A 16,794-nucleotide genomic window follows, 5' to 3' on the forward strand; every position below is an offset into this window, starting at 1 on the left:
AAAATTTGGACCTTAAGGAATATCTTTACCTTACTTTAGAGATGTAAACTGAGGTAAAATGACTTGCCCTGATTCTAATTTAGAACAAAGTTGAGTTCTCTTTTCAATATTTCCTACTTCTCTGAGCATAGTAGTAATTTATGTGGTTTTTGTTGTTGCTGTTCAGTCATGTCTGACTCTTCAGACCCTTATTTGGGGTTTTCTTGGCAAAGATACTAGAGTGGTTTGCCATTTCCTTCTCTGGCTTATTTTACAGATGAGGAAACTGAGTCAAATGGGGGTAAGTGACTTGCCCAGGGTAATATAGCCAGTAAGCATCTGAAGCCAGATTTGAACTCTAAAAGATGTCTTCTTCAACATTCTATCTACTGCACCACTTAGCTGCCCCTAATTTATGTGCTAAAAATGTCAAAGAGAAAATTTCCCTTTTTTCCTCCCCCCAAGGAGAGCAGGGGAGCAGGGGTTCCCTTAAAGCCCAAGTGTAACTTCCTCTTAACAATCTCTGCAGCCAGCCAGCTGCACTAGAGATATGTAGTGTAAGGCCTCTGCATCCCTGGGGTGCTAGCAGAAAACATGCACAGGGAAAAAATGCCAGCTGAGCCCAGGCTTCAGCTGCACCCCTTGTTCTGTGGTCCAAGAGACACTGAATACTTTTCAGAAAAGCATGCTGAGTTTTGGAGCACCAACAAAGGGGGCTTTAAAAAGTCATTCAAGGAGAAGAATGTAGTTGAGAACTTGCCTGCCAATTTTAAGTTATGCCTTTTTATACAAATGTTCATCTTTTTTTTTTTCTCATGAAGGCGAGTACAAGAAAGAAATAAAGGGAGAAAGAGGAAAAGGGAGAGGAGACAGAAAGATAGGAGGAAGAAGAAAGATGGAGAAAGAAGGGAAGAGAGAGATAAGAGGGGGAAAGAAAGAGGAAGAAGGAGAAAGGGGGAAGAGGAGAAAGAGAAGGGGAGAAAAAGAAAGAGGGGGAGAGATGAAAGAAAAAGATAAAGGTGAGAGAAAGAAAGGAAGAACAAGAGGAGAGAGAAAAGATGAAGGAGAGAGAGGAAGAGGAAGAGAGAAGAGGTGGGAGAGAAGAGAAAAAGTTGAAGGGGAAAGAAAGAGGAAGATAAAGGAAATATGAAGAGGCGAGAAAGAAAAGAAGGAGAAAGAGAGGAGAGAAAAGATGAAGATGAGAGAGGAAGAGGGAGAGAAGAGAAAAAGATGAAGGGAAAGAGATAAAGAAAGGAAGAGAGGAGAGAAAGGATGAAGGGGAGAGAGAGGAGAGAGAAAAGGTGAATAAGGAGAGAAAGAGAGGGGAGAGAGAGGAAGAGGGAGAGGGAGAAAGAGGAGGGAGAGAAGAGAAAAAGATGAAGGGGAAAGAGGAAGAGAGAGGAGAGAAATGCTGAAAGGGAGAAAAATAAAGGAAAAAAGAGAGGAGGGAGAAAAGATGAAGAGAAGAGAAAATGAGAAAGGGGAGAGAAAGAAAGATGAAGAGGGAAAAGAGGGACAGAGAGGAGATAAGAGGAAGGGGAGAGTGAGAAAGGGAGGGAGAGAAGAGAGAAAAAGATGAAGGGAAGAGAAAGAAAAAGGAGAAAGAGAAAAGAAAGGGGGAGAGAAAGAAATAATAGAGAGAAAGAGAGGGGAAAGAAGAGAGAAAAAAGGGGAGAAAGGAAGAGGAAGAAAGAAGGAGAGAGTAGGGAAAAAAAGATGGAAAGGGAGAGAAAGGAAGGGATGAGGGAAAGAGAGGGGCTGGGGTGGAGAGGATGGAGGAAACAAACTTGAGGCAAAGGGAGAAGGACCAGGTTTGCCTTTGTAATACCCTCTGTCTGAGAAGATGCAGGTGAAACCCATGGGCAGGAGCATGTGGGGTCTCTGGGGCATTAGCGCCTTGGCAAGGGAGAAGCTGGGCCCCCTAAAACTAGAGAGGAGGGCAGCTGATGACCGTTTGCCCTGAGAGCCGGGTGCTGATTAGGCTGGGTGCCCTCAGCTTCTCTGTGAAGAGTGAGCCCTGCTGAGGGAATGGGCAGGGAATGATCACTCCATTTATTTTAACAAGGCTTTGTTGAGCAGCGCATACTGGGTGCTGAGAGGCCTCATGGACCTCCCTCACATTCCTAGGGCACTTTAGGGCTTACAGAAGGGTGTGCCTCTGAATGACCCCAAGAGATGGGCTCGTACTAGGATTCTCATTGTCCCCATTTAACAGCAAGGAAACTGAGGCTCAGAAGAGGTACCCAGAGTTACAGAGCAAGTAAATCAACAGGTATTTTTTAATCCCCTGTACATGCCAGGGACTGTGCTAAGCACTGGAGGGAGCTACAGAGAGGCAAAAAAAGCCCCCAAAAGTCTCTGCTCTTAAGGAGCTCACAGACCAGTGGAAGAGGCAAGATGACTTGTAAACCATGTGCAAACTATATGCATACACATGCATATAATGTATGCATATATGCACACATGACCACTGTATATAAACTCTATACAAATTAAAAATATACTGCGGATAAACTATGTACAAAACTACTATGGACAAATAGATTTAGTCATAAAACTACTATGTACAAAGCATATACACATACGTGTAATACACATACATATACACATACATATTCATCTATGTATAAACAAAGCCCTCCCCAAGATGGATCGAGATGGTGTCACAGAAACATCAGATGTGAGCTTGGCATCCTTGGAGCGACCAGAAGGGCCTGGAGTGCTGGGGACACGGGATCCTGAAGAGCTGGGCACGACTGAACAAGCAAACAAAGAAACAAGCCACAGCCACACATAGACACAGAAACCTACTACGTACAGACTATACATGTATAAAAATAACGATTGCACAAACTATACACATAAAAACCCTACTATGTACAAACTATATTTGTATATGTGTATATATATATATCTACTGCCCAAACTATATACATACACACAAAAACCTACACACAGACTATATATGTATAAAATAACAATTGCACAAACTATATACATATATACATAAAAACCCTACTATGTACAAACATATCAGTATATTTATATACCCAAAAACCCGTGTACAAACTATATATGTATATATAACCACTACATAAGCTATATCCATATATACACAAAACCCCTACTATGTACAAACTATATGTAACTACTACATATAAACAAAAATCTTTAAATACAAACAAAATAATGTGCGAACTATACTATATATACACAAAATTACTATTCACAAGCTAGATATGTATATATTATATATACCCCAAACTAATATAAACAAAGTATATGTAAGTGTACAGAGAGAGACACACAAAGAATTACAATGTACAAAGTATATAAACATGGGAAACAATTACGTACAAGTTATGTGTGTGCCCAGCACCCACATGTATATTTACATATATGTATGGACTCTGCGTATAGTTTGTACATGGTCGTTTCTCTACATATGCTCACAGATGCATATCTGCTAAATTACGTGTCATCTCAGAGGGAAGGCGCTGAGATAAAGGAGCACCGAGCAAGGTTTCTGATAGAGGCAGAACTTCAGCTCAGGCTTGAGGGACGCCAGGGAAGCTGTGTTGTCGGGAGAGAGCCAGGTTTCTGTTAGTGCAAGAAGATGGCAGAAGGAAAAGATTTCAGATAAAAGTTAGTTTCCTTATGGAGAAGGCATTCAAGAGAGCACAGTGAAAAAGATCCCAGCTTGGGGGCAGGGTTGAGTTGAGAGAGATGTGAATAAAGGAGGGGTTGGTGGGGATTAGAGAACAGGATGTGTCTTATTTTTCATCTACATGAATATAAGCTTCTTGAAGGCAGGCCATGTGCCTGATTTTGTCCTTGTATCTTCAATGCCTATTCCATTGCCAAACGCATGGGTTAGTTGAGAAGGAATCATAGAATTAGAAGCTGGAAAGGGCTTTAGAGATCATCTATCCAACTCCTTTATTGTTAAAAATTCAAAGATATTTTATTTTTCCAATTGCATTTAACAACAATTTTCAACATACATTTTTCGAAATTATAAGATCCAAATCATCTCCCTCCCTCCCTTCCTTCCCCCTCTCAGAAGTCGTAAGCAATTTGATCTGGATTATACATGTATTATCATGTAAAACATACTTCTTCATTGGTCGTTGTTATAAAAGAATACTCATATCAAACCAAAACCCCAAATAAAAATACAAATAAGCTAATGTGAAAGATAATTTGCTTTGATCTGCATCTGACTCTGGAGGTGGATTGCATTCTCTGTCATCCTTCAGGATTGTCCCTGGCCATTGTATTGCTCAGTAGCTGAGTCTGTCACAGTTGATCATCCCACAATATTGCTGTTACTGTGAACAATGTTCTCCTGGTTCTGCTTATTTCACTCTGCATCAGTCCATGTAGATCTTCCCAGCTTTTTCTGAAATCACCCTCTTATCATTTTTTTTAGCACAACAGTATATATCACAATTTGTTCATCCATTCTCCAGTTGATAGACATCTTCTCAATTTCCAATGCTTTCCCACCACAAAAGCTGTTATAAATATTTTTGTACAAGTAGGTCCTTTCCCCTTTTTTGGTGATCTCGTAGGTATATAGACCCAATAGTGATATTAGAGCATCAAAGGGTCTACAGTTTTATGGCTCTTTTCAACCCCTTCATTTTATTTTATTTTATTTTTATTTTTTCCTTCCCCCCCCCCCCTTCATTTGAGAAAGGAGGAAGCCTTGGGCTTTAAATGACTTTGTCCAGAGTCAAACAATTTGTATATGTTGGAGAGCTCAGGATATTAGATTCCTGGTCAAGAGATCTTTTTACCACACCCTGCTGACTCCTGATGATACTGTTAATGAGTGAAATGAATGGGAAATAAAAGAAGTAATAGCAAAACACTTTTTAATTCATACAGTTCAGAAGAGAGAAGGAAGGTACTTGTCATATGCTAGGCACAGAGGAGAATATTAAAGCACATAGTCCTGTGGCAGCTTATTATTGCAGTAGATAGAAGGCTGGCCATCAAGAAGTCAGGAGGATGTAAGTTCAAATGTGGCCCCAGACATTTACTATGAGACCCTGGACAAATTATTTAACCTCATTTGCCTCAATTTCCTCATCTGGAAAATGAGCTGGAGAAGGAGATGGCAAACCACCCTGGTTTCTTTGCCAAGAAAACCCCAAATGAAATTACAGAGAGTTGGATACAGCTCAAACAACTGAGCAACAACAACAAAAGCATTTGTATAGTTTTTTAGGTTCATAAAGCACTTTACAAACATCTCATTTTATTCTCACAAGTGCTATGACTATCCCCATTTTACAGATGAGGAAACTGAGGGGAAATAGATATGATGACTTGGTTAGGGTCACTCCACTAATAAGTGTCTAAGGCTGGATTAGAATTCATATCTTCCAGACCTGGGTCTAGCACTCTGTCCTCTATGGTGCCTAGCTGTATGATCCTGAATAAGTTATCTTAGGAGTCAGGAAGTTTTGAAAGTAAATCAGGGAGAGTTTCATTAATTGTGTCTCTAACCCTTGGACAGTGAAAATCCACACTTGAAGACCCTAAGGACTATTTCCTGCTTCGTGTTGATTTTCAACTCAAATAGCACACATCGAATCCCCAAACTTCAGACTGAAAATTGCTGACATTTGGGAAGTCCATTTGCTCAATCTTCTTTCAGCTGACCTTCAACAATTCACTTCCCCTCCCAGGAATCGGTTTCTTCATGTATAAAATGAGAAGGTTCAACCAGGAAACCATAAAAATCCCTTCTATCAGAGTTTCTTAACCCAGGGTTTGTGAACCTGGTTTTAAAATATTTTGATAACTGCATTTTAATATAACTGGTTCCCTTTGGAATCTGACTTTTAAAATTTTATGCATTTAAAACCATTGTTTTGACAAAAAATCCATGTTTCACGAGACTGCCAAAGGAATTCATAACACACAAAATTTAAATCCCTTGATTTATGACTAGAAGGCACTTTAAAGGTCATATAATATTTAGTATCATGCCTGGCAGAAAATAATAATTATGATAATAAATAATAATATCATTTATTTATTCCTATAAGCTTTGCAGTATTATTGTTCAATAGTTTTCAGTCATGTCTGACTCTCTGTGACACCATTTAGGGTTTTCTTGGCAAAGATACTGCAGTGAGTTAGCCATTTTCTTCTCTAGCTGATTTGACAAATGAAGAAACTGAGGAAAGAGGGTTTAGGGACTTGCCCAGGGTCACACAGCTATTAAATGCCTGAGGCTGGATTTGGACTCATGAAGATGAGTCTTCCTGACTTCAAACCCAACCCTCTATCCACTGTGCCAACTAGTTGCCCTGGTTTGCAAAATGCTTTCTAGGCATATTATCTCATTTGATCTTCACAATTATGACTCCCCAATCAGTCCAAAGACCTGTTTATTATGCCTGTTTTGCTAATGAATTATACAGCTTGGACTGTGTTTCCTCAATTATTCTTAATTATCTACCATACCACAACCCTATGAGGTAGTCACTACTGTTAATATCCCTGTTTTTAAATTTTTTATTTTTATTGTCATCATTTTTGTAATTGTTATTGTAATATGTTGTTTATATTATATAAGCAAAACACCTTCCATTTTAAGAGCACACTCCTGTATGCCCCAAACCCCAAAATAAAACCATAAATACACTGATGTGAAAGATGACTCCAACAGTTCTTTCTCTGGAAATATCCCTGTTTTACAGGTGAGGAAACTAAGGCTCCAAGTAGTTAAGCCATTTGTTCAGGATTGCCCAGAGTAAATGTCTGAGGAAGACTTGAACCCGGATCTTCTTGTCTTTAAGTCCAGGACTCTTATCTGCCATAGACTTACAGAATCTTTCCAGGTGGGAAGACCTCAGAGATTATCTAGCATCATTCTCCCCCACCACCCCCTTCCAAGATTCCCTTCTTGAGCATTCCTGCCAGGCTATGAAAGCTGAGGTCTCTGAGTCTCTGCAACCTCCCTTCAGAAAACTGGTGGTGCCATGGCTTTTCAGTTTATCCTTCCCCTGATGTGAAGCACCATGGATCTCTTTGGTGCTCAAGGCACCATTTGCAATACCAGAGGGCTGAGGTTGGCAGTAGCCTTTGGAGATTGCTTTGGGTGGTTTCTGTCTCCTTTCATTTAAGCTACCATTAGAGGCAGGGTGGGTGGTCACAGAGTGCTCACAGTTCACTGACTCCTACATTTCTGGGGCATTCACCTGAGCACCTCCTACAGCAAACTGGTTCCCCGGGGCCCCGAGGTATGGTTTATGGGGCTCGCTGGCATGCCGGACAAAGCTTGATCCAATGGGAGGAGAGAAGGGAGCAGGACCTTGAGGTGATTGCCAGCTCTCCTGGTGGGGGCCCTAGTAGAAAAAGCTCCTGCAAGCTAGAGGAGGGGCGAGTGGCAGCTACAGGTCAGCACGCCAAGGAAAATCAGCCCACAGCCATCTGTGGCACCTGAGCCATATGGTGCCCAGCCCTCGTCTCTAGGATACAAAGACTGCCTGTCAGTTCAGTGAAGGGGGACAAAGGAAAAGGTCAGATAATTTATTTGCTGCTGTATAAACAAAACAACCAGATGATTGAATTTTTCATTTACTCGTTCAATAAGCCCTTCCCAAAGGAATTTCAGTTGGGAATCTTGGAACCACAGAACGGTGGCGCGGCCACAGACCTTAGAGGTCCTCTGGGCCATCTCCTTCATTTTATACATGAGGAAACCAGACCCAGAGGAAGGGAGTGACTTGTTCAAGGTCATAGAGCTGGTCCTTGGTGGAGTGAGAAAAAAACACATTTATTTCAACAGGCATTTAGGAGATTTCTACCTGGTGGGGCACTGGGGATTTTTTTTTTTAACCAGGACTTTGGTTTCATTGACAGATACCTAGGGAAGAAATTATTTTTTACCAATGTAGGTCTGCAGATGTTGTACAAGTTACATACTTGGGTGATTGCTGGGGACACTGAGAGGTTGAGTGATTTTTCTAGTGTCACACAGACAGGAAATATCAAGGGGAGGATTTGAACTTAGGCAGTCAACAAAGCCTTTTATTAAGTGCTTACTATGTGCCAGGCACCCTACTCAGATCTTCCTAATGCTGTGGCTTTCTTTCCACTAAGGCCCTGCTGCTTCTGAGTTTTTATGTGTGTGTGTGTATATAATATATGTATGTATATATGTATAAACATATATTTAATATAGAAATATTTAGATATAATATAAACATACTATAGATGATATAAATATAAAATATATGTAATATATATTTCATATATAAAAACACACTTTTAAAAATGGCATGGTAGGAAATATGGTGGCTATGGAGTAAGGGGCAAGGGTTTAAGTTTTGTCTGATGCTTGCTACTCATCTGGTCTTAACCTTTAAGGGCCTCTGTTTCCTTATCTGTAAAATGAAGAAGTTGCACTATACTAGGTGATCTCCAAGGTCCCTTCCAGCTTTAGATCTGTGATGTACTATTCTTTCCTCAGAGAGCTCACCAACTTTTGGGAAGATGGAACATGTACACAAGATAAATATATTAAAGAGGGGGAGAGAGTACAAATGGGGGCAGGGAGGAATCAGGAAAGAACTCTCCAAAGAGGTGGCACCTGAACTGAGCCTCAAAGGAAAACAATGATTCCGAGGAGCATGCATGACAAGGAGGCACATTCCACATGCCACTCTAGAATTCTATTTGAGGTATTATTTTAAGGTTGTTTGGAGGAGAATGTTGGTAAAGCATGGCTGAGTGCTTCTCTGTTCCGCCATCTTGGTCCTGCCCTGGGGCCCCATCTGATTTTAAACTCCAATGTTCTTTTAAAGGCAGTAGACCACAAAGATTTTTCTGTATCCATACAGGATACTTAGCTTCCCACAAGAAAAAAAGCCCCAATTCACATATCACTCTTAACCCCCTCTGAATTCATGCTATTATATAGTTTGACAAGATAGGAATGACTCATTGCAACTGATCCATCCAACTAAGAAAACAACCTACAGTTGGTAGAGTGGTAGGTTTGCTTTCCTCTGAGGGTAGATCTCATTTATTTAGTTAAAAATCCTCCCCTTCCATCTTAGAATTAGTACCCTGTATTGGTTCCAAGGCAGGAGAGCAGTAAAGGCTAAGCAATAAGGTTTAAGTGACTTTCCTAAGGTTACACTGCTAAGAAGTATCTGAGGCCAGATTTAAATCCTCCCATCTCTAGTCCTGGTTCTCAATCCACAGCTGCCCTGGTAGGTCTTATTTACATAAATTTAGGATGACTGGTGGATAGAGTGTTGGACATAGAGTCAGGAAGACTTCAGTTCACTCCCTGCCTTAGATTCTTTGGCTACGTGTCCTCAGTAGAGGCATTTACAGACACAGTTTCTTCATCTCTAAAATGGGAATAACAATAGTCATCCTACCTAACGAGGTTGTTGTAATGAGATTATATGTGTATAGGACTTTGTAACTTATCGTCATTTTTAAACACTCCACAAAGTAAGTTCCACTGGGTCACGTGTCATGGTAACCCACTGGAGCCACGTGCTGAATGGGTTTGGGAACCTTGGGGCAGCTCCCCAAGTACAGAGACTGATTGTATCTCACCTCCAGACTGCCTAGAGGGAGGAGCTGTATTTCTGCCTTAAGCTGGGGAGTCCCTGAAGGTAGGCACTGTGCCTTCTCTCCATCAGTCTGGTAACTCCCTGAGGATGGGGAACATGTCTCCTTCTTCCTGTATCTCCCTTTCAGGGTCTACACCATGGTTTTGCATGCAGGATGTTGAACAGAGAGTAGTTCTCACTGTGACTTTTCTTGCCCAGAAAAGCAACATTCTAATCATATCATTCCCCTTCACAGAAATTTCCAGTGGTTTCCACCATCATGCCTTTATGTTGTTCCCTTTACCTATAATGACTTCCTGGTCTTCAGCTCTTAGAATCATAGAATTGGGGGCAGCTGGGTAGCTCAGTGGATTGAGAGCCAGGCCTAGAAATGGGAGGTCCTAGGTTCAAATTTGACCCCAGAAACTTCTTAATTGTGTGACTCTGAGAAAGTCACTTGACCCCCATTGCCTAGCCCTTATCACTCTTCTGCCTTGGAATCAATACTCCAAGATGGAAGGTAAGGGTTAAAAAGAAAAAAAAAAGAATCATAGAATTATAGATCTAGGGCAACAAAGAACCTTAGAGGCCAAATAGTAATACCCCATAATTTTACATGAATTCATTATCCTTTCTCCCCCACCCATCTCACCCCTCTTTCAGATTTCCACATTTCTGTTGAGGGATCCACCATCCTTTCTGCTTCCTAGGTTTGTAACCTCAGAATTATGCTTGACTTCTTGCTTTCTCTCACCCTACTTTTCCAGTTCTTTGCCATTTCTTCTTCCCCAATATTGCTCACAAACCAGCCCCTTCCTTCTTTTTACTCAAAATAGCTACTGCCATAATTTAAGTCTTTCTCCCCAAACTCCAGTGATTCCCTGTTGCCTCCATGATCAAATAGAAATTTCTCTGTTTGGTATTTAGATCCCTTCACAATCTGCTCCATAATACCTTTCTAGTCCATTACTTCCCTTTACACGTGCTGTGGTCCAGAAAAAGTGGCCTTCTTTTTTTTTTTAAACCCATACCTTCCATCTTGGAGTCAATACTGTGTATTGGCTCCAAGGCAGAAGAGTGGTAAGGGCTAGGCAATGGGGATTAAGTGACTTGCCCAGGGTCACATAGCTAGGAAGTGTCTGAGGTCATATCTGAACCCAGGGCCTACCATCTCTGGGCCTGGTTCTCAATCCACTGAGCCACCCAGCTGCCCCCGAAAAAGTGGCCTTCTTGCTGTTGCTGTTTGATCATTTTTCAGCTGTGTCCGATTCTCCATGATCCCATTTGGGGTTGTCTTGGCAACGATACCGCAGTGTTTTGCCATTTTCTTTTCTAGTTCATTTTATAGATGAGAAAACTGAGGTAATCAGGATTAAGTGACTAGCCCAGAATCAGCCAGCTACTCAGACTTAAATGTGATGGAGACATATTTTTTTGCTTAAGGGAATCTCATGCCCCCTTTGAGAAATCATATCCTTGGAGAAGTAGTTTAATATTGATTATTGGTTAAAATCTGAATGTTAAACAATAAAACTTTTCTATGAGATGAAAAAAAAAATCTGAGGCTAGATTTGAACTCAGGAAGTCATGAGTCTTTCTGATCCCAGACTGGACACTCTCTGCACTGTGGTACCACCTAGCTGCTTAGAGAACCTGGCATAGGACCCCAGAAACAGTAGATGCACAGTAAGTATCGACTGAACAAATGAAGGAAGCCTGATGGGACTGGTGCCATTCATGGCTTTCCCCTCTTCCCCCACAGATGTCCTGGCGCCCGCAATACCGAAGTTCGAAGTTCCGGAATGTCTATGGAAAGGTGGCCAACCGAGAGCACTGCTTTGATGGGATCCCCATCACCAAGAACGTGCATGACAACCACTTCTGTGCTGTCAACGCCAGGTTCCTTGCCATCGTTACAGAGAGCGCAGGAGGCGGATCCTTTCTTGTAATCCCCCTGGAGCAGGTATGGTGTTTGCCTCCTTTCATAGACTTTCATGGATCAAACTTCCAAAGCATCCAGGGCCTCTGTTACATCTCCTGGAAGGAATCCTGCAGGGAAATCCAAATCTGCTCATTGGTGTGTGGCAAGCCTCCTTTCTTGTCTTTTGCTTCTCCCTTTTCTCCTCTACCCAGAAGCAGTCAAGGCTTGCCTTAGTTATCTTTCAGGCTTTACAGAGATTACATTTTTGCTACATTAAGTGGGAGGGAGGGAGCAAAAGCCACCTGAGATCTGACAAATTCAATGTGGCTTGATGGTCGGAGCATTGACTTTGGGTCAGAGAACTTGGGTTCTTGTCCTAGGCTTGCCACTTATTATCTATATGACCCAGAGTGATTAATTTTCTGTTTCTAGACCTCATCTTCATTTTATAACTGGAAAAGGCAAGACAGCAGCTGGGTGGCTCAGTGGATTGGGAACCAGAACTAGAGACAGAAGGTCCTGGGTTCAAACCTGGCCTCAGATACTTCTAGCTGTGTGACCCTCCTGGCCAAGTCACTTAACTGCCATTATCTAGCTCTTTGCCATGGAATTAATATACAATATTGATTCTAAGACAGAAGATAAGGGGTAATTTTTAAAGAAAAAAAAAGGCAAATTAGACAATCTTTTATCTCTGAATCTTATTATTGGAATGTTTCATGCCATCAAAATTACATGTTAACAGTCTATTAACAGGTGATAAAGTGTTTTGTTTGTTTTGTTTTCAAGAAATGTGCTTTGGGTGGTCAGGGGGCAACTTGGTGGCTCAGTGGATTGAGAGCTAGACCTAGAGACAGGAGGTCTAGGTTCAAATCTGGCCTTAGTCATTTCCTAGCTCTGTGACAGTGGACAAGTCTCTTAAACCCTATTGCCTGCCTAGCCCTTACTGCTCTTCTACCTAAGAATCAGTGGTTCTAAAATAAAAGGTAAGGGTTTAAAAAAAAAAAGAAATGTGCTTTGTAATAGAGTATATTTGCCAGTGCATATGTGGGAGTAGTTTGTGGGGGAATCTTTGTTGGGAAGTATCCATTGTGTTAGAGAAAAAATATCCATTTTTATTTTTTTAATTGAAAAATTGTATTTAAATCATTTAAAATATTTTTCCATGGTTACATGATTCATGTTCTTTCCCTCCCTCTTTTCCTCCCAAGCCATCAACGCAATTCCACTGGGTTTTACTTGTGTCATTGATCAAGACCTTTTTCCATATTGTTGATAAAAATTATCCATTTTTAAAATTAATAATTTAGCATTTTTTAAACTCTTATCTACTGTCTTAGAATCAATACTGGGTATTGTTTCTAAGACAAAAGAGTGGTAAGGACTTGGCAATAGGGGTTAAGTGACTTGCCCAGGGTCACATAGCTAGGAAGTATCTGAGGCCAGGTTTGAATCCAGGACCTCTTGTCTCTTGGCCTGGCTCTTAATCCACTGAACCACCCAGCTGCCCCCAATTCAGCATTTTTAAAAGTCCCATGATCTTGAATCAGGGGACCTGGATTTTGTCATCAACTTACTGAGTCACTTTGGGAAAGTCATTAAACCTCTCTGGGCCTCATTTTCTTTCTTTGAAAAGTAAGAAGGTTGGACTCTATGATTTTTGAGATCTTTTCTAGCTCTAAAGCATTTGTCTTCTAACTTCTAAGGGTTTCTATTAGGAAGGAGGCAGAGGACAAGCTGGAATAGATACTTGCAAAAAAAAATGGTAACACCATAATGCAACATTTGAGATTTTTGCTTAAGAAGACTCCTAAACTTTATCTTTCCTCCTTTGATCTCCCTGCAATACAGTCCCCCCACCATTCCCCACACCCACCCTTGCGTGACTTGAGCAAATTAAAACTGCAAAGCCTAAATCATAAAATTTTAAACCTTCCAGCCACTCAGCAGGCTCTCAAGAGACACGTGGGAGTCACGAGAGTCCTGTTAAGTGCTATCTGTCAGTATCACTTGTTTATAGTTGAATTCTCCTCTCCCAGCTGACTCATTCCCACTCCTACCTCTCCACTGAGCCTTTAGGAGGAATTTCACGTGGAAGTCTTTCTTCCTGAAGTTGCCTGCATTAGCCTTGGGTAGAGGATGGGATTTTCAAGACCCTCCAATTCGCCATTTGAGAAATACATACCAGGAGAAGGCTTGGACCACATCATCTTTACTCTTTAGCCCGGAAGAGAAAACCGCATCATGGCATATGTTGCTGCATTGAGTGGAGATTGAAAAGGAACTGGGAACTTGGCAAATACGAGAAGTGTTAACTTGTCTCCTTTTTGGTACTTTGGGATCCTGGGAAGAATCCTTCCTCCCACTTGCTTGCTCAGACCTGGACTCTCCCACAATCTAGGTGGGAATAGCGATAAGCCTTTGTGCCTGGATTGGATGGCCCCATCTCTGCCTTGCCCATCCTCTCTCAGTTGTAGAAGCACCCATTGAATCGTGAATGCATGCCCTTCCATGGTTTCCAAACCAGAGCTGGCGTTAGAGCCTTGGTACCCTACTTTGAAAGGTTACCCATCTCTGTGGCTGCATTTCCGAGGAGAAAGCTAGCTAGATATATTTAGATACCTACATATCTACTCACACCCACACAACTCTATATGTACACACACAACTGTATATATAAATATATATATACATACATATATATATATATTTAAATATATAAGTGTAATACATACATATATTTCTTTTTGCACTATAGCCCCATCTGGAAAAGCTGAATCTTTTGTACATAGTTTCTTTCATATCTTTCTTGCACTTTGATAAAATCAATATTCCCATCTTTATATAGCACTGAAGTCTGACTGTGGTAATGTCTCAGTCTAGTACAGTTGGGAAAAATAAACCTTTGAGGCAGGTGTATTTTCTGGAACAAATGAAAAGTGCTTATTATGTACCAGGTCCTGTGCTTAGTGTTGGACCTACAAATCGAAGTACCACAGTCCTTGCCCACAAAGAGATCATATTCTAATAGCAAAAGGCAAGACATGTTTGGAAAGTATCAGAGGGAGGAGTTCAGGCAATTTAAAGCAGAGATGTGGTATAGAGTGTAGATTTCGGGAAGTTTTATGGTGGACCTGAATCAGGGAAAGAGGAGTTGAAAGCTTCCTGATTAGGGCTTAGTGGTCCCAAGTTGGGGGACATTCTGTTCCAGTGGGAGGAGCACAGGTGGCATGGCATGGAGATGGCAAGGAAGTAGAGTCATAGGTAAGGGTCAGAGCAAAATAAGATGCATTTGCCCCTTAGCGACCCAAACTCTTATCACTTTTACCATTTCACTTGTAAAAAATCCTGAAATGTCTTTCTCATTTGCCTGCTTTGATTTTAGAAAATATAGATCATAACTTTTTTTATAACACAGTTTCATCATTAAGAGTATCAGTTATCAAAGTGTGCTAAAGTAGGGCAAAAATTATTACATGAGTTTTTTTTTTTCACTGTCCAGGATGGCTAAAGGCCGCTGTGCTGAAGGATTCAGCTTTTGATGCATTCTGTTGCTATCATCTAGCATTTCTTCTCGATATCAAGACATCTTCTTGGTGCCTTATTTTATACACAGTTGGTGGGCAAGGGGCTGACAACTCTTCTAGAATTAAGTGTGTGAACTTGGATAGCTGTTTGCCTGGCAAAGGTCATTCTCATTTGCTTCCAAGTAAATGAGGTTTTTTGCTACAGGAGGTTGGTGATCAGATCGAATTGCTTGCTAGCTCCCAGAAGGGGGAGGGAAGGAGGGATGGAGACAATTTGGATTTTATAATTTTGGGAAACTTATGTGAAAATTTGTTATTACATGTATTTGGTAAAAAATAAAATAAAAGTATAAATGAAAAAAGAGGTTGGGGTTAGAAAGAAGTCTGATCTCCAGTTAAACAAAGCCTTACTATGATGGTCAAGAGATTAAAACTCTTCTTGATTAAGTTAAAAGCAAAGGGAAAAAGGAAATTTTCTTTATCAGTTATAGAATGGGTTCATTCCCCTTCTTTTCCTCCCTCCCCAAGCCTAAGGATGAGGTAGTTGAGGGAGAAAATGCTTGGAACAGGCTGCTTCTATTGATATTTCTCCAGGAGAGAGATCAGCAGGGTCTGAGCTGTGGGACGTCTTGCCCCATGACCCAGCCTCCCAAGAATGAGTTTAGCCTGCTTTGTGGTGAAGTGTCAGATCCCTTCAAATCTACCTTCCTTTTGAATTAAAATTTGTTTTTAAACTCCCCTGAGTGGGAAAGAAAAAACAAAACAAAAACAGAACAACCTTCTACATTCTGAGCAAGGGTGTTGGTGACATTGGCAGTGTGGAGAGACTCAGATGAATGGGCACCAAATCTCTCTTCTTTGGTGTTGCTATTTAGGCCATTGTTAAGTCAACCTAGGTTTGGATTTCCACTTAAAATTCAGACCAGAGCTCCCTATATCAGACCCTAACTCTCTCATTTCTGGAGTGGAATGTTAAACTGCAGATGGAAGGAACTGTAATCAGCATTCTAATTGCTTGGCACAGCTGGAAGGACCTTATGAATATTCCAAAAACAAGGTACTTTCTCCAAGTGGCCTGATTAACCACTTGGCCTTTCAGTGATGCTTACCCTTCTCCTCCACCCCTTTCCCATTTCCCTTAGCCAGTGCTGGCCAGGACAGCAGGCTCCAGACCACCACATTTTCATGCTTGGGAAACTAGTTGTTGCTGCCATTGCTTCGATGAAACCCTAAGGCCAGTTAGACTCAGAAGTCCCTGCTGTCCTGACCAGCAACATGGCATAATGAAGAGAGTATTGGGCTAAAAGTTACAGGGTCATAGATCTAAAATCTTGAGACTCTACAGAGATTTTAATGATAGAAGGGCTCTTGGAGGTCATCCAGTCTAAACCTCTCAATTTATAGTTGAAAAAACTGAGACTCAAGAGAGCTTAAGTCAAGAGAACCTTAGATCTAAGTCTGGGCCAGGGGACAGACTTGCTGCATGAATTTGAATGTCCCTTTATCTTAGTTGCCTTCATCTATCAAAGAAAGATGGTGCTTACTTTGCTTCCCTCAAGAGTTAATTTTGAGAAAATAAATATGTTTAAGTATATATGTATACTTATATGTATATATGCTTTTATACATATATATGTATGCACAATTATGTATTAAAGTGGTTTAAAATATATACTATACTTTAGAAATGGAATTTTGCTATTTTTTTGCTATAATGATTTTTTGCTATAATGATTGTTATCATTATGAAAAATGGGTTCATAAGTCTCAAAGA

The 16,794-nt window shown here is 40.9% G+C and overlaps 1 protein-coding gene across 6 annotated transcripts in view; it reads left to right on the forward strand.

The window, feature by feature from the left end:
• CORO2B (coronin 2B) overlaps positions 1 to 16,794 on the forward strand; it is a 272,236-nt gene that overhangs the window by 139,166 nt on the left and 116,276 nt on the right. For all 6 annotated transcript variants that reach the window (XM_056808810.1, XM_056808815.1, XM_056808799.1 and 3 more), the window contains one exon: positions 11,335 to 11,535. In XM_056808810.1, the coding sequence (XP_056664788.1) occupies positions 11,335 to 11,535 (201 nt within the window). The remainder of the gene's footprint in view (positions 1 to 11,334; positions 11,536 to 16,794) is intronic.

The sequence above is a fragment of the Monodelphis domestica genome, chromosome 1 (assembly GCF_027887165.1).
Source record: "Monodelphis domestica isolate mMonDom1 chromosome 1, mMonDom1.pri, whole genome shotgun sequence".
In the NCBI taxonomy this organism is placed as follows: Eukaryota; Metazoa; Chordata; class Mammalia; order Didelphimorphia; family Didelphidae; genus Monodelphis; species Monodelphis domestica.